This window comes from Musca autumnalis, unplaced genomic scaffold (genome assembly GCF_047663935.1).
Source record: "Musca autumnalis isolate F117 unplaced genomic scaffold, ASM4766393v1 scaffold_4, whole genome shotgun sequence".
NCBI lineage: Eukaryota > Metazoa > Arthropoda > Insecta > Diptera > Muscidae > Musca > Musca autumnalis.
The window spans coordinates 117485080-117509910 of NW_027411977.1; the positions used below are offsets into that span (position 1 = coordinate 117485080).

Below are 24831 nucleotides of genomic sequence, written 5' to 3' on the forward strand. Positions count from 1 at the left end.
GACATCATAATAAAAAATTTTGATAGATAAAAGTTGTGCTCAGAACCTGCATAATATTAGTACTTGCAGTAGTTTTCCCGTTTAGTGCTAAAAATGCGTTCCCGTACTCCGAAATGTAGCAAGACTTGCACTTATCTTTAAACGAAAATAACGCCGAATAACACCTTCTCCTGTTTTCTGCCATACAATTTTGGTCTAGTAGAAACTAGCAGCAAGTATTTTCATTGGCATCTTATATGATAGCTGATACGTTGATTTTGACATTTATGCAATTTCCGTCATTTTTCCGTTCCCGTATTTTTTAAGAAATTTGTATAGGGAAGCAATTTTTGACTATTCCCTCTTTCTTCTAATACTACCATTAAAAAAGTACGGAAACACAATGAAAAATAGCATTGTAACAAAGTAATTTAATATTTTTTTCACATTGTTTACAAATTTTGATACTAAAATTTTTTGTTGCAGCAATTGACCATCTACCTTGTTTATTGTAATACGTGAAAAGTGTTGCAACTTTTGGTACTGTTTTAGGCAAAAACAGGGTTGTATATCATGTGTTCTGTGATTTCGATGTTGATTTCGCTGAAATCACGAAATTAGATGATTTCATTTTTGTATGCGAAATCATGATAAATTTAGCTTGATTCCGCGCGAAATCACGAAACGCCTTCGAAATCACGAAACGACGACGAATGTAAACTAAGCATTAGTCTGTGTTTAGACACACAAATTTCTCGGGAAAGTAAATTGAGTTTTTGGGAGAGAGCGGAGAGGAAAGGGCACCTCAATACTCTTTCCTACCCCCTATTGCCTAAAAACTGAATTTACTTTCCCGTGTGTCTAAACACGGACTTAAAGAGAGAGAGAGACCTGCCAAAATAACTTTTTGGTATATAGACTTTCTTGCAAGCATTTGATTTTTGTTTCTAAATTTATACGCGAATTTGAAACGATGGACAAGAAATGCAATTGAAATGAAAGATAAGACAAAATGTTCTATGATTTGAATGTATACTAATCATTAAATCGTTTACACTTCATTCATGTTTTGCAGTTTTTCTAAAAATGTTTGGGTTTTAATAAATTTTTAAATTTTGTATTTTCCTGTCATAATTAATTTATTTCGATAAATTCTCTCATTTGTTAGAGATGGGACATATTTTATCGTCGTTCGGAGAGTAATTTAAATTGAATAAAGTACAAAAATCGTTGTTCGTTCTCAAAATTTTGTATGGGAAATGTAGTAATTATATCGTAATTTGGGTTCGAACAACGAATAGAGAACGAATTATGCTAAGTTTACATTTACGAAATCCACTCGATTTCAACTGTCAATTCCATAGCTCAAACGTCAAATGAAATCTCATCTGGATTTCATTTGACGTTTAACCTATGGATTTGACAGTTGAAATCGAGTGGATTTCGTAAATGTAAACCAAGCATTAGCCTTAGTATGAACAAGGCATAAGAAAAAACACGTAAAAATGGTTTGTTAAATAAAACACTGCTATTGCGTATACATTAATGTTAAGGCAACGTTGCAGATACTTTTCTCTACTTACGTGCATTGTGTTGCTATCTCTTTCTGTGTAAAAAAATTACTAGCAGACTATGTTCTTTGTTTACAATACCAAAACCGCCGAATTGTTTATACATAAATAAATACTTGAGAATTTGATTTGAGAAAGCGGAATAAAAAAGATTGTACTTAAAACAAAAAAATCGGCGAGACTTTTAGTTATTCGTTTCCTGCAAAAGGTACAACGTAATATGTCTGGTACTATATTAGAAAATTTAAGTGGACGTAAACTTTCCATATTGGTCGGTCTGCTACTTCTCTGTCAAGTGATATGTTTCTTGCTGGGTGGTCTTTTTGCTCCGGTACCGGCAGGCCATCAAAATATCCTAGGAATGGTCTGTAAAGATAAACCACAGCGACAAAATGACACAACTTTTTGGTTATATTCGCGCGGAGCTGGACAATGTGCATCCATATCACAAGAAGAAATCGAACAGCATTATACCAAAATGGCCAACGAAATAGTGTATTTATTCCAAATGCCCTTACCAAGGGATGGCAAACAGCTGGATTATTCGCGTTGGCAACAAAACCTTATAGGTGTACTACAAGTGGATTTAGCATATGGTTCCGAAGTTGGATTGGTTGAACCTCCTAAAGAGCTCAAGATGACAATTGACGCCCGCTTGGCGTATCGCAATAAGGAAGATGCTCCTAACGATTGGAAATTATATGCCCGTTCGATAGAGGAACGATATCTGGACTGCCATCTTGTGCATACGAGTCAGCAGGAAACATTGTACTCATGTGAAATGATTCCACTGTTTGAGTTGGGTGCACTTCATTACGATTACTACCTCTTGAATTTGCGTTTCCCAATTGATACTGATATGCGTATGAATTTAAATATTGGCCACCTGCATGATCTTACATTGACGGCTATTTATCAAAACGGGGGCTTTACTCAAGTCTGGCTCTCCCTAAAAACTGTGCTATTTCCATTTATTGTCGGCATTATGATTTGGTTCTGGCGTCGTGTACATATTTTACAAAGATCACCAGCCTTACTGGAATACATGCTGATATATTTGGGTGGTGCTTTGACATTTCTAAATCTGCCTTTGGAATATTTAACACTTGGCTTTGAAATGCCTTACATGTTGTTGGTTAGTGATATTCGCCAAGGTATATTTTATGCAATGTTGTTGTCGTTTTGGTTAGTTTTTGCCGGAGAGCATATGTTGATTCAAGAATCACAACAAAAGAATTCTATACGCTCGCGTTATTGGAAACATTTGTCGGCGGTTGTTAGCTGTTGTCTATTCCTGTTCATTTTCGATATATGTGAACGAGGAGTACAATTGCGAAATCCATTCTATTCGATTTGGACTACACCGATTGGTTCAAAAGTTGCTCTCAGTTTTATCATATTGGCTGGCATATCGGCTGGGATTTATTTTATATTTTTGTGTTACATGGTTGGAAAAGTTTTTCGTAATATTGGAGCTAAACGAACATCATTGCCATCAATGTCACAAGCTCGCCGTTTACATTATGAAGGTAAGATCAGAAATAGTTTTTTGGGTATACTTTGTAACAATTTAACACTTTCCTTGCTGCAATAAATGAACTTTTCTCTTTATATTTCCAGGACTTATTTATCGTTTTAAATTCCTTATGCTGGCCACCTTACTGTGTGCTGCTTTAACAGTTATTGGTTTCATTATGGGCCAAGTAGCAGAGGGTCACTGGAAATGGGATGAAGATATCGAAATTCAATTAACATCCGCGTTTTTGACAGGCGTTTATGGCATGTGGAACATATACATTTTTGCTTTGTTAATTTTATATGCACCAAGCCACAAACAATGGCCATGTGCAAATTCAAACGAAACTTCACAATCCAATGAAAACATTGTTGCAGCAGCTGCTAATGAAGAAATTGAATTTAACAATTTGCCCTCCGATACAAATCCAAGCGAAATCTCATCACTCACATCGTTTACACGTAAAGTAGCTTTTGATTAAGCAACATATAAATAATATTAATCGATATTTTTAAAGAGGTATGTACTTTAACATAAAAAATCAATAGTTATTTACGATACAAACCAATTACAAGATATGGTTTATTAAGTAATCAAGATAATATGTAGATGTTGTAGTTTGTAGTGACCGCCATTTCATCCGCAATTCAGAGACGTATTAAGTACTCAATCCTTTACCATTTTATGTAGGATTTTATCGATTTTTTAGAGTCAAAACTTATGCTATATTAAACATACCGCATTATTTTAAGTCTGCTTTTGTTATTCTTTGAATTTTTCGAACTGATTTATAGCCTCCTGGTCATCTTAACTTTTCTTAGCATTAACTTTTAAAGTGAAATTAATATCTAAAAGTCTCCATATTTATTTATCTTTCGTTTTAAATTCTGCCTAATATCAAAAGAAACCATATAATAATGGCCCATAAATTTTAATAAATTGTACGGTTATTGAAAAACTATACACATTTTTCTAATAAAAATTAAAAATTATTGAACAAAATTACAAACAAGCGGGGAGATACTTTACAAATTTAAGATTGGAAATAAAGGGGTTTAGCATGAATGAAATTTCCCCGTGAGTTTTGTCTTTCCGCCGTTGCAACTTAAGGGAGAAAGTGAAATTCACGGGGAATAATTGTCATTCATGAAAACCCCCAAAATGTTCACGTAAGATAAATAATCTACTTTTTAATTGAATTACAACTTTGAATTTTAATATAATCTGAAGACTAGAAATCTGTTTGAACAATAACAAAATATGTCGTTGAGTTTTTAATTTAAATTTGTGCATTTAAATATTTGCATAAAATATAAGTTTGGAGAACTCGTTCGAATAGCGTCCAATCATTAGTTTTTATACATAAACTTGACATCCCTAATAATGACCAAATCATAGACTAATAAAAAGTATAGGCAAAGAAATTCTCTCACTGAGTGTGAATTTAGTCTAATATGCACTCAATCTTTAAAATGACAATAACTATAAATTTTTAAACTATTTATTCTGGTAAAGGACAATATGTGGGTAATCTTGACCGCATCTCTACATCCTCATATAAAAATATTCAACAAAGTATTGCAATTTACCCCAAAAAAATTGCGCAATTGAGTGAAAACACTCTAGCACTTTCCGTAAGGTCGACACCTATAAAAAACAAGCACATTACAATTTCTGTGTCTATACATTTATTAGTCTATGGACCAATTAAATTGTACGTTTTACGTTTAAAACAAATCAATTCATAAACATTTTTTAAATAATGCTTCCAATTGCATCCACGGTCTATTTATTTGAATATTATATATTTTTCAGTATTATTAATGAATGTAATTCTATATTACTTTAAGCTAAGAATCTTTAATTTCGAAATACAGATTTTTCTGAAAGAATTAGAATTTTTTTAATATGTCATTTTTCTAATAAATAGTCATACTTTACATATTTTATGTGTTTTTATTAATAGCTTTCTTTTTCTCTAATAAGACGCCACCTTGCTGCCGTTACTGTTGGTTTGAGATATGTAGCCATTTATGTATTTATGTGGCTACTTCAGTTGTAGATTTTTTTGTTCATCCTTAGGGTCGGTGCTGAATAGTAAATCTAAACGTACTATGACTAAGTACATGTTCAGAAGTAAAGTATGACTGCCTGCATAATGCAATATTTGCATTGCAAATATTGACAATCTCATATGAAGACAAAGTAAACATCTGCGGCAACACTGACATTGTCAAAAAAGAGACATGTCATTTAACTGCATTTATAAATGCACACATTGCTTTACTTTTTTATTTTTTCTATTTTACTATTAACACTGCAGTGAATATACTATGGCCATCAGTTAAAACTTGTAACAAAATTTAAAACTTAAAATTATGTTATAAAGTTATTTTGATTTGCTTTAAGTAATTATGTGGGGTATTAAAGGATATTCAGTCCATTGTTCTTGAGATAGGCGAGGCGGGCAGATATCATTACAATTTGAACATTTTTGTTTAATAGATGTTGATGTGTAGCTGTACTATGTCCGAAAAGAATTGCGATTTGTTAACAATTCAAAATATAATTTTGTAGGCTGAAAAGTTGTATTTAAGATGGCATAGAAAAATATTTAATTTACGTACCACTATACCAAAATTTCACCAGAAAACAAAAAATGGGCATTTTTAAATGATGCACCAAAATAATCTATTAATAATTTTCAAATTCTTGACTTTTTATTCCATTTTAGTAAACAGAATGGTGGAATAATTGGTTCCCTATCGTTTTCAGTAGTTTTGTAATTTATTCCATCAGAAAGAATTATGTATGTTCCTGACGTAATTTTGGCATGATCGTAGTTAGTGTTTTTGGCAAAAATTAGTTGGCCGACTTATTTAAGACCAAAATGAATGGATAAATAAAAAATTAACCCGCTTAGTTCAACAATAATAACCAAAAGAATAATTAACATGTAATGCAAGGTGCCAGGAAAATATTTTCAAAATGTAATTGAGGTTCCAAAATACCCCATGTTTTCGGTAAATACTTAAAAATCATGACATTTTATGAAATTTAAGAGGGTTACCATATGGACCAAGGGGGTACCAGATCGTATTACATGTAAACGATGTCCTATAGGACTCAAACCGGAAATATCTGAAAACTAAGACATTTTATGAGTATTTTTAGTTCACCAGGATGGACTTCCATCAATTACAATAAATATTCCCTACAGAATAGCTCGATCAGAAGGGTTGCCAAATCGACTAAAAAAGTACCAGGTCTTATAAACAGTAAAAGGGACCAACTAGGCCCACAAATACAGCCTACAAGTGGGTCATTTAACTCAAAATGTATTAAGAGATAAGAATATTTCATGAAACAGTCGAAAATAGCACATTTGGAGACTAATATTCCTTAGAAATTTGTGGGGTACAGATTTCTACAATTTTCGCAAATGCTCACTATGACCTACTGGAGACATTTCGTGTACTGTGAAGTAATACTGTGACAAAAATTTCTAAGGGACGGGGAAATAATGCTACAGTGTTACCATGGTTTACCATCAAAGCCAAAAAACTTACAGGAATTTCTCAATCTGGCTCTTAATAGATAAAATTGGATGTCTATAGCAAGCTCAGTATAATTTAGCAATATCTTCCATATGCATTTCTAACCGATTTTTGTACTTCTTGGTTACATTTTGGTTTGTTTTAGTGAATATCCTTACCCCAAAATTACATTTCAGTTAAATAAACCACTTTAAAGATCTAATTGTGGGCCTAGGAGGTCCAGTTTACTGTTATTAAGACACCCAGCAAAATGTTCGATGCCAAAGATGCTATTCAAGAATGGGTGCAAGTGAAATGGAATGTCATTTTTTCAGCATCTTCATTCATTCTTTTTACAAGAGCGTGACCCCCAAAAGATGCAATTCATTTTCAGATCCTAAGCATGTCATCTTTACTAACTCGATGGAATGGCATCTTCAACAATTCTTTGGCATGTAATCTATACCAATCCTTTGGCATGCCATCTTAACCAATTCCCAAGAATAGCATTTTCACTAATCTTTAAAATGTCATTTTCACCAACGCTTTGGCATGTAATTTTCACGTCTTGTTCGGTAAATGGAAAATGCTGTATTGAAAAATGATTTTAATTTTTTTATTTTATTAATTCAAAGGTATTAATGAAATAACTATAATTTATTTATCATCATAAAGTTTACATCTATAATTGCAGTTTGTTCTCGTTGTTGTAACAGTAGTTAATATGTTTGTATTCTCAGTTTTCTGCTTAATCTGACTCTGGGTCTATCAGTCGTAAGAATGTGGCTATTTCGCTATTTATATGGTTTGTAACAAAGCTGCATTCTTAAGTTTCTTAGCAGGATTGGTAGGGCAATTGAAAAGGAACAGTGTGTCGTGGGGGCCTGTGCTGTATGCTGGGCAGATGTTTTCGACGGTGTCATCAGTACTTGCCCTATAGGAATTTTGACGCCTGCACCATCCCGAACGTATTGACCCAAAACTACTCTGGTTTGTCCTGACAGCTGGCGCTTCTCAGTTGCGATACATGGTGGATGTTCTCCAAGGACCGCATTCACACGATAACTGTTTACTGCATCTGCGACTGCATTCATGTGAATGCTACTTAAACCTGGTTGAAAGGCTTGTTGATCTAGAGGTTCTCTCTTGTAACGTTAGACTTCTCTTTCTAGATTATGAAGACCCCCTGGCTGCCTGGGCCTGTGGCCTGAATTCTGCTATCATCGACCATGACATTCAGCTCTATTGTTCCCAACTCGGCCGCCCAGGTAGTGAACAAAGAGGCCGTAGATTTATTGGCTGGTATTTGCATATTCCTCGCGTGGAAAAAATGGTAAGATCAGACAAAAAGGAGCTCAGTCTTTCACAAATTTCGTCAGGGAAGGCACCTGACGCCAAGATAGTACAATCATTCGCATACGTTACGATCTCAATGCCGTCTGCAGCGTTTGGAATTCAGAAGAGGTTTTCTTCACTCTACGGGTCTTGGACTTCTTGATCCTACTTTTTACGTACTACTGTCATCCACACTTAAAATTTATTATCCAACGTTTCAAACTTGGACGGTGCGTAGTCTGCTCGATGACATCAAACAACGAGGGTGCTTGGCAATATCAAATGGCTTTGCTAAATGAAGTGTCACTATCACTGTTCTATCGCACAGCTTGCTCTGAGTGAGTCTTCGGCTAATGTGGAGATGGCCTGCTGCTTATGGATCCTATGCTATTGATCGGCAACTGGAAAGTTATTTCTGATGGTGGAAGAACTAAAGCCACAAGGGTCCTTGCTACGGTCGACAAAATCGGCCTGTAAGATTCACCTTTGCTGGCATCCTTTTCGGGCTTCAGTAGCTGGCCTATTTTCCAGACTTCGGGAACGATGTGTTTGGCAAGCGACAGGTTGTAAATTTAAGGGAGAAACTTGACTTCCGGCTGTCCCAGCTGTGGCAGTCTAAACACCACCGCTGCACCGCAACAGAGTTTACTTCGTCCACTCTCAGCCACTGATTTTGTTTCATCTTACAAAAGCTTTTCTATTATCTTCTCATCACCAGTTCAGATTTCGAAATGGACTCCAACAGCACTCCTTTAAGAATTTCTAGTTCGTGAACCTACATTTAATTTGTAATTTTTTTTGTTTTGATGTCGCTACATGTAGGGATGTACAAATCGACTTGTTTTTTTTTTTGTAGTGATCTGTATAAATGATTCAAATGCTGATGAATAAATCGGATCTTTCACGACTTCCTTCGCATGGGTTTAAATGCTAATGAAAAGATCGGATCTTTCACGACTTCATTTGAACCAATGCAAAAGATCCAGTGAAATCATGGCATCTCATGGAACCACTTCCATAAAATTTTGCTGGGACATGGTACATTTTAAGTCGATCTGGCAACCCTCCTGATCGAGTTCTGCTGTAGGTAATATTCATTGTAATTGATGTCATACCATCTTGGTAAACCAAAATACTCATAAAACGTCTTAGTTTTTAGATATTCTCGGCTCAAGACCTATAGGACATTGTTTACATGCAATATGATCTGATACCCCCTTGCTCCATATGGTAACCCCTCTTAGTGGGGATATCCCATGCCTAATATTGCTGATACTTGTTAGCAACTAATCCTTATTAAGAATGAAATTCTTAAAATGTCATGATTTTTAAGCATTTACCGAAAAAATGGGTATTTTGGAACCTTAATTACATTTTGAAAACATTTTCTTGGCACCTTGAATTACATGTTAATTATTCTTTTGGTTATTATTGTTGAACAAAGTGGGTTAATTTTTTATTTATCCATTCATTTTGGTCTTAAATAAGTCGACCAAATAATTTTCGAAAAAAACCCGACATTTTTATCACAACTATTTGTAATTTTTAGTAATTAATGCATGAAAAGTGTTCGTTTTCTCAGTTTGAAAACAATTACTTGTCAAACTGTATTTTTCAAATGTCTCGTTCAAACGAATCCGTTTAAAATTTGGTTTTTATAAAAAATTGAAAAGCACTCGTTTGATAACGAAAAGCTTTGTATATCAGTGTTTCCATTATGTTAATTTTTAACATGTTATGAATTGTTTTCATTGAAAAATATTTTCCTTGTGGCAATCCCAAAAAATATTCAATATACAGACAAATATTGAAAACAATTTTCAAAAAAGTCAAAATACATTTTAGAAAGTTGATGATATTTGATCCGTATGGCGTATTTTTACATGTATGAGTATCTAAAAATTTCTCTACATCAATTTCCCATCATATGCATGCGTTTTCAGCGAAATTCTGTAACAAACAACAAAATTTCAGCTCAAACCGATGCACAGTGTCCGATTTTCCGAAAAACCTGGCCAAAACTCTAAAAATGAATAGATTTTGACCTAACCTTTGGTTCTTATGTTTTTCCGGCCGCTGATTACATTTTTGATATTATTTAACCCTCAGGCGGCCATTTAAGGGGTCTTTTTGGTCCCTCCTCCTATAAAAAGTGATCTTATCGGATCAAAATATTCTACAATTATGTTCGCCATCAATTTTTACTATGACTCCTAGAATACACCAAAACTCTATACCTTACCTAAACTCCAGAAATATGCAAAATTATAAACACATTTTAGGGTTAAGGGCGTACTTCATGTGAGTTTTGGCAAAATTGTCATACAAAGCATCATTTTAGAAGAATGTCGTCAAAGACAAAAATGTTCTCTGCTAAATTTCACTATAAGTTACCAAAGAAAAGAAATCTCTATTTGCATTACATACCAAGAAAATGTCGGTATCAATTTTGCCAAAAAACCAAGAAACTAAAATAGGGTTGCAAGCTTCCAACATTTCTACAGTTTTGGAAATATTTGAGTTAAGATCACTTGGATTCCTTGCACTTTAGGTGGATAATGTCTTTGGTAACTATACTGACAAGAATGCGAGGAATATTTTTCTTAAAAAAATTAACCCTCGTGCGAGTCATAAAAGGGGTGCTTTTGGTCCCTTTTTCCACAAATCTTTAAAATCTCCTATAAAATGTGATCGGATCAGACCAAAATATTCTAGAAATTTGTTCGCCATAAAATTTTACTATAGGTCTTAGAATATACCAAAACTCCAAATTATACCCAAACGCCAGAAAGTGACTCTATACTATATTCTGACATTCTGAATGAAAGAAAATCTGTACATGCCTGCAAGACAAAATATCACATAAAAACAAAAAGTGCAAATATGTGCAGGATGTTTCGATGGAAATTGGTAAAAAACCCTTCCTTTCTTATGAAATGGTAAATTACACGGCCCAACTCGATCTTACAACTATTTTCATAATTTATTGTGAAAATTTGTCTTGAAAAAAATTAACAAGTACGGACATCAATTATTAAAGAACGCACAATTCTTTGGCGACAATGAACATCTTAAATACGTTTCACTTACCTTTCATTACAATTACAAAAAGAAAATATTTAATAACCGTTGTTTATTTTGCATATTATCATAGATTTATAAACAACTTAAATATTGAAAAAAAAAAAAATATTCCAAATAGGGTCACTTTGACCTGCTTTTATACCCACTTATTAAACAAGAAATGTATTTATTTTTTCATAACTACACGCACTGGGATCCTATAAACAATATCTGACCCTTTTTAGTGTAAATTGATAAATTTTTTTTCGATTTTTGGCCAGGTTTTTTGAATATCGGACACTGTGCGATGGGTCTCTTGCTATCGTCTTTTTCAGACGTTTTCTTTTGTATTTTTTTATGAAAACCAAATATTTTACGGAAATCAAAGGCTTTTGGTTTTCACACACATACAAACAGCATTGGATACAAAAACCAAAATGTGTTTTGTGTGTGACAAACCCGAATGAATCGGAAAATTTGAGTTACAAAAACAGGGGGTTAGACTAGTCTTTAACGGCATTGCCGTGATGGAGGAAAAAACATAGGGTATTGAACAAAAGTTTTTGCACATTTCTTTGAAAATATGTAGTTGTTAGAAACATTGTTAACAACGTCGTGATCATGTGTGCTTTTATACTAGCTTCCAAAATCCCTGAAGCGTCGGCAGTAAAAACAGATGTTAAATCAACAGATGGTAAATTAACGGAAATAATCTCTACTAAGGAATTGACAAAGAAATCAGTTTTGAAAATAAATTTATTATATTAATTATATTTTACATACCACAAATCCGCCATTTCTAATTATGTTAATGTGTTTTTCTTTTTTTCGCAAATATGAGAACAGTACTAAATAAATGGCAATTGCCAGCGCAACACAAATGGTAATAATACACAAATTTGGCAATTACTGCGCAATGTGACGCGTCTTGTCGCATTTATGAAGTCGCGACGACGTCTATAAAAAGATACTGCATTTATGAAGTGAAGACGATGTCACGTGACTCATCATGTTGCATTTATAAAGTCAGCCTATGCTACCTATTGAATAGCTCAAACTTGTTATTAATAATTTTATTGCTATTATAATAATTTCGATTGTTTCAATTTGCATTATTTTACTCAAATATACTCCTAATTACATTTTTAGTCACATCCCTGTATATCTTGAGATATATTATATGGTCTTGGACAAGTAATCCTTTCAATTGGCTTAAAAATTGTTATGTAAAATGATCCTTTTAGAGGTACTGGCTGTTCGTTAAGAAATTTACCTTTATCAGGTAAGCTATTTAACAGTTCCATAACATTATAATCGTCTTGTTCTTTTGTGGCGCCAATTTCATCAGATGCAACAACTTTGGGCTAAAGGAGACATGCCATTACATTATTTTCTTAAACATTGAAACTAATACATCAAATTTTGTCTTTTTGCTTACCAATAATTTTTGCAATTTCATTAAAGGTTCATTAAAATCTTGGGGCAGTATTTTAAACGATTCCAGCGTAAAAACATTTATTTCATTTTCTTCATTATTAAGAAAATAAGTTATGAAACGATTTCTTAACTTTTTCTCTTCAGCGGAAGAGTTTGATTTCTTGAGCTTAGCTAACCAGCGAGTACAAATGTATTTTTCCCGGGAATTATAGTTTAGCATAATTTGTTTCATTTTCTCCAGACTCTTATTGAACTCTTTATCAAGATATTCAATGTCATCGAAAGTTTCATCCATTTTAGGATAAGAAATAAGAATTTTGATAAAAATTAAGCAAACAATTTTTAATTTGTGAAAATTTTTTTTATGAAATGGCATTAATAATTACAAACTAGCATTTGAAACAAAAATAAAATAGTTGACGTTTTTATGACAAAGCAATGTGTATTTAAAGCCTTTACCTAATTAACTGCGTGTTGCGTGTGCGTTCAAAAATACAAAAACAAAATACATATATTTGTTTTTGTTTTCAATTTGAAATACATGTATTTTGTTTTTGTATTTTTGAACGCACACGCAACACGCAGTTAATTAGGTAAAGGCTTTAGGTCTTTACCTAATTAACCCACTTAGCGCCGAAATTTTTTTTGCGAGAAAACTTAAAATCATGGTTTAATAAGAAAGGTTACCCAAAGCTTTATGCCAATTTAAATTTTTTCATTCGAGTATGCCTAAAACTTTAAAACAATATAAACAAACTGTGTATGTGTGTGTGGTGTTTGAATAATATGCCAAACAATTTTAAAACAATCGAATTCAATGATTTTTAAAATTGTTTTTTGACCATTTGTGTGGAAGAAATTGGTGAGATTTGCATTGAAACATCAGTTCATCATATTCACAACTCGATTATGTGGAGAAAACTTAACTCTTCATTCATTTTTCGCGTTTTTTATAAAATGCTCAAAAAATGCATTGTAAACAAACCCACTTGTTGCTTTTATTTTGAAGTTTTAGGAATTCAAGAAAAACAAGGGTTCTATAGATTTTCTTCATTTAAATCTACCTCTTTACTTATACCATGTATAGAACCCTTGTTTTTCTTGAATTCCTAAAACTTCAAAATAAAAGCAACAAGTGGGTTTGTTTACAATGCATTTTTTGAGCATTTTATAAAAAACGCGAAAAATGAATGAGGCGTTAAGTTTTCTCCACATAATCGAGTTGTGAATATGATAAACTGATTGTTTCCATGCAAATCTCACCAATTTCTTCCATACAAATGATCTAAAAACAATTTTAAAAATCATTGAATTCGATTGTTTTTAAAATTCTTTGGCATATTATTCAAACACCACACACACATACACAGTTTGTTTATATTTGCTCTGTTCCAGAACCTGCAAGAAGCTACTATATTTTACTACGATAGCATTTTTTCCTTTATGTTATCGAAAAATATAGTAAAAATTAGTAGATTCTTGCAGTTCTGGAACAGACCAATTGTTTTGAAGTTTTAGGCATACTCGAATGAAAAAAATTAAATTTACATAAAGCTTTGGCTAACCTTTCTTATTAAACCATGGTTTAATCAAGGTAAATTTATAGAAGGTATGTGCATGAATTACAACAACTAACAAATTTACAAAAACAACATTGTTGGTATTGAAAATTAATTGTCAAAGAAAATATTGAATAATAGGGTCGTTCCAAAAATTTCCTCAGGAAAAACATAAATACATTTTGAAAATCCTCCAAAATAGAACAAATTTGAATGACAATGTAAATATAAAGCATTCAGAATTGTCGTAGGTCATTTTTACTACAAGTTTAGGAAGAAAAACAGTATTTTATGGAGGCAAATTTCGATGTTTCAAATTTCATGAGTAGACCCTATTACATTTTGAAAACTAAATTTACAAAAAAAGTAAGAATACAGCTGATTGTCACTTCTACCTTCTATAAATGTACCTTGGGTTTAATATTTTGAAAGCCTGCATTGCACAATGTCTTTGTGGGTGTGGTAGGCATAATTATTATAATTAATATAAATTCGACTTTTCAATATAACCCTAATCCTGATTATGGCAACTTTTCATTTCGTTGCATTGACTCTTTAGAATTGGATAAAGCTTTTATGTCTATTAAATCTAATGCAGCTGGCCTTGATGGTTTATCATTGAAGTTTTGGAAACGTATTTATACAGCGATCTCTAGGCACTTGCTTTATTTTGTCAATATCATACTAATGACTTCAACTTTCCCCACAGCTTGGAAAGTATCTAAGATTGTTCCTGTTGTAAAGAAGGGAGCTATCCATGATATTAATAGTTTTCGGCCTATTTCCATACTGCCAGTTTGTTCTAAAATTGTGGAATACTGCCTCAAATTTCAGATATCTGCATTTTTAGATAGTAATTCTTCCCTTCATGATGCACAATGTGGCTTTCGTAGGAATAGAAGTTCGGCTTCTCTCCTACTTGGTTTAACTGACCGTGTAAGGTCTAATTTTGGTGGTTCTAAAATATCTGTCCTAGTTGCTCTTGACCTAGAAAAAGCTTTTGATCGTGTCGATCATGCATTATTGCTAACCAAGCTGAGTGTTTTGTATGGATTTTCTAATAATGCTTGTAAGCTCCTTATGTCTTATCTAACGAACAGAAAGCAGGTTGTATGTGCTGGTGGGAGGTATAGTGGCATTCTTCCGGTTAAAAGTGGAGTACCCCAAGGATCGGTGTTGGGTCCACTTTTGTTTATACTGTTCATTAATGACCTATTTCCCAAGCTGCAGAGTTGATGCATGCCGTTTGCATATGCGGACGATATTAACTTGCTTTTTGTTGGTGAGGTCAGATTTTTACCAGTTCTTCAATCAAAAATTGATCTGGTTATGTCAGTTTTGTACTCTTGGATGTCAGATAACAATTTGAACATCAATCCGTCAAAGACTAAAGCCCTGTGTTTCTCCACTGTTCCGGTTCATGATCTGACATTGAAATATTGCAACACAATTATTGAGTTTGTACATGAAGTGAGCATTCTAGGCATCTTGTTGGATGATAAACTTAGCTTTAACCGTCATGTTGATATGGTAGTCTCAAGAATAAATTTTTCTTTAAGATGTCTTTATGCCACAGATCTATATTTGCCCATGAGTGTTAGATATCGTCTGGCTCATAGTCTAGTTCTGCCTACTGTTTTGTACTGCTTGGAGGTTTACACTGGTGCAGGTCAGGGAATTATTGACTTGATTACGCTCGCAATTAATAGAGTAGTTCGCTATGTTTACGGCGTTAATAGGCGTGATCACATTACGCCATATACCATTAAATTACTAGGGACCTCTTTTCCAAATTTTATAAAACTTCGATTACTGGTGTTTTTCTATAAGTTGGTTCGTAACCAATGTCCTACTTTTTTAATGTCTTTGTTCAACTTCTCCACTTTTACAAGAAGGAGCCAATTGAATATTTCTAGTGCTATTTTTTTAATGGATAGTTCATTCGAAGTAAGAGTAGCGCGGCTATATAATATTTTGCCCAACAATTTAAAAGTATTTAATATATCACCAGCTTCTTTCTCAAGACATCTTCTGCAACACCTACTCTGACGCTCAGATACTTTCTCTTTCCATCGTTTGATGAACGCCAAATTGTTTTTTTTTTTATTATTTTAGTGATCTCACTTATTTTTAACTGTCAGTTCAAATATGAAGGGTTATAACCTTATTATTATCTATAGTTTATTTTTTTTACATTTTTTTTAATATTTTCTTACGTTTGAGTAGTGGGAATATAAATATTTGTATTTTTTTTTTAGCCTTATGGCTTGGAGTATTTGTAATTATAGGATTATATCATATACCTAGTTTTATATGCACTCTGAGTAGTGATAACATACACATATGTAATATAATGTAATTCATTTAAATTGGCCCGATGGCTTAGAATTATTGTAAAGTTGATAAATAAATAAATAAATAAATAAATAATTATGTAAGACTTTTTAATCAACGAAGCTCATATTAATATCAAAACCAGTCAAATCAATCATTTTTATGGATGAAAATAAAATGTTTATATAAACTAATGTCTGATGTACAGACACAAAATTATTGTGGAATTCGAGCATTTAAAACATAAAGGGGAGTACACATTATCATTCAAAACTGACAGTCAGCGTACTTTTAGGACAATTTTCCGGCAAATAACAACTTTTATTTAGCTAAAAACTTTTGAAATACAATATATATGGTATTATTTAGAGATTACAAAAGAAATTTTTCAGTTAGGCTTTGATATTCACGAAATAGACTTCAATGACTGTCAGTTATGCCCCAGCAAAATGTTTGTAGCCAAAGAAGTAGTTAAATCATGAGTGCAAGTGATTCCCGACTACATCTTTTTACGTGAAAGAAGTCATGATTTTTACAAGGGCATGGTGCAGTGAGGATACTGTCTAATTTACTTCTTAAGCACACATTTTGCATTAGTTCTTTGTAGTGATTAAATCACAACAACATATGATTCAACTACTTCTTTGGCTACAAACAAAGATGTAGTTCGAAATCACTTTTATTATTTTTTGTATACAAATTACTTTTTATGGATGCAAACATATTGCTGTTATTATAATTAACAAGAAACAAATTATGTTCTTTGTCTTTTTAGGTTTTTTTTGCAAAATTTTGAAATTTCTAAAATGTGAAAAATTTATGAAATGGATTCAAATCGGACATTGTCAAAATGTGAAGAACGGACTGCATTTTTCATGACTCTGTGTGGACTGCTTCAAAAAAAGCTATTCAATCACTACTTCACAAGGAACAACTTCAAATAAATTTTGCTGGGGCTTGTCAATGTGTACTATACTTTATGTTAATAAATGTTATATTCGGTGTGGAATTCTTCCAATTTTTGTATAGACGTTATATTATTGTTTCATTTACTGCCTACTACCTGCAAACAAAAATCCTATCGCTTTATAAGGTGGAAATGGCTCTTACGAAACTATTTCCCAGGCAATTCCCTCGTAAAGGACTCAATGAAGTGGGGTAAAAACCAATTTAAGGGTAAATAAGCGCCGATTATGGAACGACAATCACAGGGTATCGTTCAGAGCGTCATCGACAGAATGAGAAGAAGCCAAAGCTGACGCTTTAGATCCCAAAAATAAAATAAATTCGGCAAATTATGGGCAAATTTTGGAAAACGTTAGGTATGCCATAATTACACTGTGCAACATTTTTAAGGTGATCTTGTGGAAACAATTCGAACTGTGCATTTTTTGAAAGTACATACAGAAACGACAAGAAACCCTAGTTGGGTTTTGTTGTGTCAGATCCAGCTCGGATTGTATGGCACCATCTAATGCCATGTCCATACCAGCATTTGAATCACGTTGTTCGCTCTCATAATTATGTACACGAATTAACTCGTTCATACGACATGGTACATAATTCATAGCAACATGATTCATATTTTCATACTTTTTATTTACTGATTTTAAAAATGTTTCGTCCAAAAAACGAGTTAAATTAATTGATATGAACTGAAAAACTATTTGTTCTTCTTTCAGATATCTATTTAATATTAAATTATATTATTTTCATTCATCTTTTCTATTTTTTCTCACTATTTTGGTGTTATCAGCACATTTTTTAATTTTTCTATTTTCAAAATTAACGAGAGAGAGACCTGCCAAAATAACTTTTTGGTATAGACTTTCCGGCAGGAATTTGATTTTTGTTTCCAAATTTGTACGCGAATTTGAAACGATGGACAAGAAATGCAACTGCAATAAAAGAAAGGAGAAAATTTGCTATGTTTTGAATGTATACTAGTCGTTAAACCGTTTACTTTTTATTCATGGCTTGCAGTTTTTCTACAAATATTTGGGTTTTTAATGAATTTTAAATTTTATATTTTTTCTGTCATAGTTAATTTATTTCGATAAATTCTCTCATTTGTTAGAGATGGGACATATTTTATCGTCGTTCTGAGAGTAATTTAAATTGAACAATGTACACAAATCGTTGTTCGTTCTCAAAATTTTGTATGGGAAATGGAGTAATTTTATCGTAATTTGGGGTCAAACAACGAATAGAGAGCGAATTACCGCCAGTCTGAACTCGGGGCTATATCTCTGAAATCAATGCGAATCTTGTTCTGACCTCTGAAGCAAATTTGTAGATAAGGGCAAGAATAAAATATTTGGAGAAATAATGAACTCGAAAAACTACATTTATTGCCTCAAATTTCAAAATATATGCAAAAATTCCACAATTTTTATAAATTGCGCACCGTATCTCCAAAACTGTTAATTTTTTCTAAATACTTTCTTTTGGAAAAATATTCCCCGGAATGTAATACACAACTCTTCATGTCATTGTTGTAAACCGTTTTTTTCGGTACATTTTTCAACAACGATTTAATAAAAATGTCAATAATGTAGTGGAATCCGACAATAAACTGTTGGTGTGAACAGAGTTTGAAATACGTGTTGTAAAGGATATGATGCAAAATACCGCTGAAACAACATGAAGTAAGCATTTTAGAGTTTCAGAATGTTCTAAAGAATTGTTGAGAACTTTATTTGGAAGATTTTTGCAAAAGGTTACTTGGTTCAACTCCCAACAGTTTAGCCGATACTGACCAGAATTTCAGCAATTATGTAAAATTTTCTATATTTTATCGATTTTAATGCCCCAGATGGAGTTTTTCTTATGTGGTTTTTTCAAAAGATAATTTCTACTAGTTTAGGACTACAATATTGCTAAAGACAGCAAGACCAAATTCCTATTCGTTTTTGAGATAAAGGCCTCATAAATGCAAAAAGGTGTAAATTTAGCCCGGTTTAGATGAGGCCATAAAATCCGAACTGGATCTGACAGGACAAAACCCTACTAGGGTTTTTGTAGTCTAAATATGTACTTTAAAAAAATGTATACTAGAAGTTGTTTGCATTTTCAGTGTTGCATAGTGTTATCAAACTTAGACTCAATAATATGTACCATTGAAGGACATTTGATACCAGGGGCTCAATTCTGTTTCTATGAAAATGTGAAATGAAAACTTTTATATATATATATATATATATATATATAATTGTTCCACAAACATCCCATAAGGGACAAGGGAGACTTCTCTCATATCAATGAGTGCACCCCGATTTATATTAGCTCAATGATATGGGACCTACAGTTTATTGCCGAGTCCGAACGGCGTGTCTACGACACCACTTTTGTAGAGAAGTTTTACATGGCTGAAATACTCAGGAAATGTCGCCAACATTACTGAGGGGTATTTTGCCACCGTTGAAAAGTGTTTTGATGTTGCATGGCCGGGGAATCGAACCCACGACCCTATGTGTGCAAGGCGGGTGTGCATACCATTGCACCACGGTGGCACCCATGAAATGAAAACTTTTATAAAGGAGAAAACTGTCAAATGAAAAATATTATAAAGGAAATATTTTTCATTTCAAATTTTCATAGAACAAGAATCCAGCACCAGAAAAGGATCAAAGTAACCGATTTCTAAAATACATAACGATATATTCACATATTGTGCATGAAAATTTCCTTTAGGTAACCTTTACTCATATCGTTCTTAATTATGTGGCCAGGTCGATTTATAACTATTTTAATAAATTGTGGTTACTTTCGTATAAACGAGGGGGAATTAAAACATGTTTTGGCTTTATTTTAAAGTGCTTACCGTGTACTTTATTTACAAATTTTATTCCATATAACACCCAGTTTATGTATTTCGAAACGAAAATGTGTGCGCATGAAAGACACCCAAACTTTAGTTTTTGAAATGTTATTTCATTTGCTTTTGCTTCAAAACAAAAAACAAATTTGAAAAACACACTCAAATTTGGTAGTTTTTCTTCCGCATTCGTTTTCTTATCGACATACATAAACAGGCCCTAAATATTCAAATATTTGGAAAGTAGCAAGTCAAATACTTTTTAATACGTTGTCGTTCTTAATTATATGGCCGCGACTGTATAAACGTACTATAACAAACCCATTGGGTTTTAAATGTCAATTCCATTGCTTATATTTCAAATAAATCCCCAAAAAGAAGGATAAACGCCGTACACACTGGAGCTTTTTGTCGGGTTAATCTTCATTATGAGGATTTGTTTGACATGTAAGCAATGGAATTGACATTTAAAACCGAGTGGGTTTGTTAAATTCGGTTATATGTAAACGTACTTGAAAATCTAACGAGTTTGCATTCATATTTTCCAAAATATTCAATCAAATGTTAAAAAATATTATTTTTTTAAATTCCAATAATTTATAGACATTTCCCATGATACAATGATACAAGGTAACCTCACGCTCCGACCTCATAGAGTTGTATTCGCTTTGCCGTCCCTTTATTGCCAAACTGATTTTGACAAACTTTGTATGTATGTGAAAAAACATACATAGGTTAGGTTAGGTTAGGTTCAGGATGTGCAGCTGCCATGGTGACAGCTACTCCACTCGGAGACCTTAAGGTCCATTGTGATCATCCAAACTATTAAATTATGTGTGTTGTAGAGGTGGAAGATGTTGTATTGATGTGTGATGTGTGTTGTGTGGTTTGGGCTATTGATTGTAGATGCTGGATATGGCTGTGTGTGTTGATGTTGGTTGAGTTGTAGGTGGTGATGATATGTAACTGATGTGAAAATAAAGGTGGTGTTGAGGGCAAGTGATGGGGTGCCTGTTGTGGATAGAGCTATGTGATGCTGTGTGACTGTGGGTGATGATATAAGTCTGTTGATGTGCTGTGCTCATAGATGGTGGTGATGTGTAGCTGCTGGTTATATGGTGATTTTGTGCATTCAGGTGATGACAAGGAGATGTGTTAGGTATTGGTGATGTGGAGGACAAGTGATGAGGTGCCAGTTGTGGATAGAGCTGTGGATGATGATATGTATCTGTTGGTGTGATGTGCTGTGTGGGAGGAAAGTGATTAGGTTGGAAAGGTTGGACAGGAAGGGAAGCGGAAGAGAGAGAGAAGAGTAGAATGATTAGTGACTGTATTGGAGAAGTCAGGTTATTTAAAGAGGGAAGATGGTTTAGTAGCTAACTACGATTTAGTTACTAACGATTTTTAGGTCTGTGTTGGCCTGCCCCAGAGCATCTTAAGGCTCTTGCAGTAAACCACCAACACTGTGGGGTCAATAGAGGCGAAGTAGGAAAGAGATTCAATCACATGTTCACCAAATAGTCTATGTCTTTTGACCATCAGTCTAGGACATCTGCATAGAAGGTGCTCGATTGTCTCCGTTTCCTCCTCATCCTCACATAACCTACAGTACTCAATGTTGTTGCCATCCCACTTGCAAGTCATGGATCTTATTCCGCAGTGACCGGTTATTACCCCCACAGCGGTTCTGATTTCTGATTTGCACAGCGAGAGGAGGGACGAAGTTCTACGCCATGAGATAACCGGCCAGATTGACTTAGATACCTTACAACCAGGCACATCCTGCCAAACTTTAACGGTTTCCTCTGCGTAGAGCTTACTGAGTTTGTCGAGGAAGAAGCAGAGAGGTGGCTTGACACTATCCTCTACCGTGAGGTCCGAGGATTGGGATCCTCTTCTAGCCAGTTCATCAACTATCTCGTTTCCCTCAACATTGCAATGCCCTGGAACCCAACAAAACCTAACAACTATGTTACATGTTTTTAAGAGAGACCTGCATCTTTGAACAATCCTGGATTTAATACTGTATGACCCTAACGCTTTTAGGGCAGCCTGACTGTCCACGTAAACAGTGACTGCCTTATCTATAAGGTCCGTCATTCCCACTATTAATTCCAAGGCTTTCAAAACCGCAAAAACTTCTGCCTGAAAAACACTACAGTTGTCATTAAGCTTATATGAGTTCCTGATGTCTAATTCTTCACAAAAGACACCAGATCCCGTGCCTTCCTCCATCTTCGATCCATCGGTGAAGATCGACAGGCTATCGGGAAGTGGTCTGCCTCGTGTCCACTCACTCCTGTCGGGGATTAGTACGTCAGCTGTGTCAAAGTCCAGGCTTGATGAGATGTAGTCAGTCTCATCTCCCCTGGCTCTTAGTCCAATCTGGCTACAAGTCCGCTGTAGAACACTAGCATGTCCAAGATGTGAACCACGCCACAGATTTAGCTCTTTAAGCCTCAAGGCAGATCGTGAAGCTCGATACTGTACAAGTATGTCCAAAGGTTGGACGTTCAGTATGGCATTCAATGCGGCCTGAGGGGTGCTTCTTGCTGCTCCAGTAATGAGTACTGACGCAGCTCTTTGCACAGTAGCTAGTTTGGACAGATTGGAATTATTGCCAAGGGCATGCCACCAAACGAGACAACCATAGGTCAGAATGGGACTGACCACTGTCCTATACAGCCAGTGTATTACATATGGTCTGAGGCCCCAGCTCTTGCCTATGGAGTTCTTGCAGGAATAAAGCGCGATTAAACCCCTCTTGGTGCGCTCCTCCGTGTTCCTATTCCATCTTAGCCGATGGTCCAGGATCACTCCCAGGTATTTCGCCTCCGTAGAGAGGTCCAATCGCACTCCATCCAGCGTTGGCGGCACAAATTCGGCAATATTTCTTTTCCTGGTGAATAGTACCAGCTCAGTCTTCGCAGGGTTCACCCCAAGACCATTGTGGTGAGCCCAGCGAGAGAGCTTAACCAGCGCACCCTGCATCAGTTCCGACAGCGTCGACAAGAATTTTCCACTGATTAGAAGGACAACGTCGTCAGCGTATGCTACAACTTTTGTCCCTAGTCTCTCAAACTCCTTGAGTATCCCATTCACCACTAGAAGCCACAGCAATGGAGATAAGACTCCACCTTGTGGGGTGCCCCTAGTGACTGACTTCCTTACGGAACTCTCTCCAATACTGGAATTGATCAGTCTGCTTTCCAGCATTCTGTCAATCCAGTTGATTAAGATAGAGGGGACACTCAGAAGCTCTAGAGAAGAATGAATGGATTCAAGCTTCACATTATTGAACGCTCCCTCTATGTCTAGAAAAGCGGCCAATGTGTGATCCAAGTTATCCATGTTCTTCTCTATATAACTCACTACCTCATGTAGCGCTGTTTCCGTCGATTTCCCTTTCATATAAGCATGCTGGGAGCTGCTTATAAGGTCACAATTTATGTACGATCTGATCTCCAAGTCGAGCAGCCTTTCTAAGGTTTTTAATAGAAAGGAGGAAAGACTTATCGGTCTGTAGTCCTTCGGCAACGCGTGGCTTGGCTTCCCAGCCTTGGGGATATAAGTCACTGTTACCTCTTTCCACAGTGCCGGTACGTGCGACAGCAATAAGCAAGCCCTAAAAATAACCTTCAGTATGGTGATCAATACCGGTGGTGCGTTCTGAAGCATCGCCGGAATGACGCCATCTGGACCAGGAGATTTGTAGGGTTGAAAAGTGCTGATCGCCCAAGAGATCCTTGAGTCACTTATCAACCTATTGACAAAGAACCTCTCATCGGGTGTATAGGTTCTGTTCGTTTCCGAGCTCGGATACGAAACAGCGTCCTTGCATCCCGGGAAATGAGTCTCTGCCAATAGATCAAGAGTCTCTAGAGCAGAGTTCGTCCACGTGCCATCATTTCGTTTGATGCTCCCAATAGGTTTGGGGTCCTTTGAGATTACCTTACGAAATCTTGCCGCCTCGTTTACTCCCTCTATCGATTCACTAAAGTTAATCCAGGAGTTTCTCTTAGCTTTCCTGACCTCACTTTTGTACTTATTGAAACTGTTCTTATACAGATCCCAATCCGTACTAAGTTTGGTCCTGTTCGCTTTGTTGTACGCTCTCCTGCTAACCTTCCTAAGGTTAGCTAGATCTTTGTTCCACCAGGCGGGCTGTGTTCTCCTACCTGGGTAAGTTAATGGGCATGTCTTTTCATAGCAATCCCTGAGGACATTTGTGAGATCCTCAACCCGTCTGTCCACTTCCCTCTCTGTGTGAGGTTCGGATATTTCACACAGTCTTGAAGAGGCCATGGAGTTGAATTTCTCCCAATTAGTTCTCCTGGGATTCCTATGAGGTTGTTGCCGTTTACTTCCACTCGGGACTCGAAAGTGTATCGTCCTATGGTCCGAAAAGGAACATTCCTCCGATACTCTCCAGTCCGTTATGGAAGTATCCTCCATATTTGTAAGGGTGAGGTCTATTACCTCCTCCCTTACCCTATTCTGGAAGGTGGCCGTATTTCCCCTATTACACACTCGTAGATTATTAGTTAAAATAAAATCGAATATGGACTCACCTCTCGTATTAGTGTCACTGCTGCCCCAGTGGAAGTGATGGGCATTTGCATCGCAGCCCATTATGAGATTACAAGTGCCCGAGATCTCATCCACTAGCTTACGCACCAATCGA

General features: G+C 35.0%; 3 protein-coding genes across 5 annotated transcripts in view; 2 read left to right on the forward strand and 1 right to left on the reverse strand.

Moving 5' to 3' along the window:
* The window catches only part of LOC141403352 (uncharacterized), an 80288-nt gene that overhangs the window by 26552 nt on the left and 28905 nt on the right, over positions 1-24831 (forward strand). The window lies entirely within an intron of this gene.
* wls (Wnt ligand secretion mediator) lies at positions 1460-17365 on the forward strand. Of its 2 annotated transcripts, XM_073985635.1 has the most exons (3): positions 1588-3079; positions 3171-3585; positions 17106-17365. In XM_073985635.1, the coding sequence occupies exons 1-2, from the start codon at positions 1771-1773 to the stop codon at positions 3545-3547; spliced, it is 1686 nt and encodes a 561-aa protein (XP_073841736.1). In that variant the 5' UTR covers positions 1588-1770; the 3' UTR covers positions 3548-3585; positions 17106-17365. The 2 variants fall into 2 exon arrangements, with proteins under 2 accessions (XP_073841735.1, XP_073841736.1); XM_073985634.1 differs by lacking the exon at positions 17106-17365 and having other exon boundaries at positions 1460-3079; positions 3171-5010.
* Positions 11739-12821, reverse strand: LOC141403357 (uncharacterized). The gene is made up of 2 exons (XM_073985656.1): positions 12439-12821; positions 11739-12364 (listed from the first exon to the last, which is right to left on the reverse strand). Exons 1-2 carry the CDS (start codon positions 12811-12813, stop codon positions 12146-12148), a joined length of 594 nt encoding a protein of 197 aa, XP_073841757.1. The 5' UTR covers positions 12814-12821; the 3' UTR covers positions 11739-12145.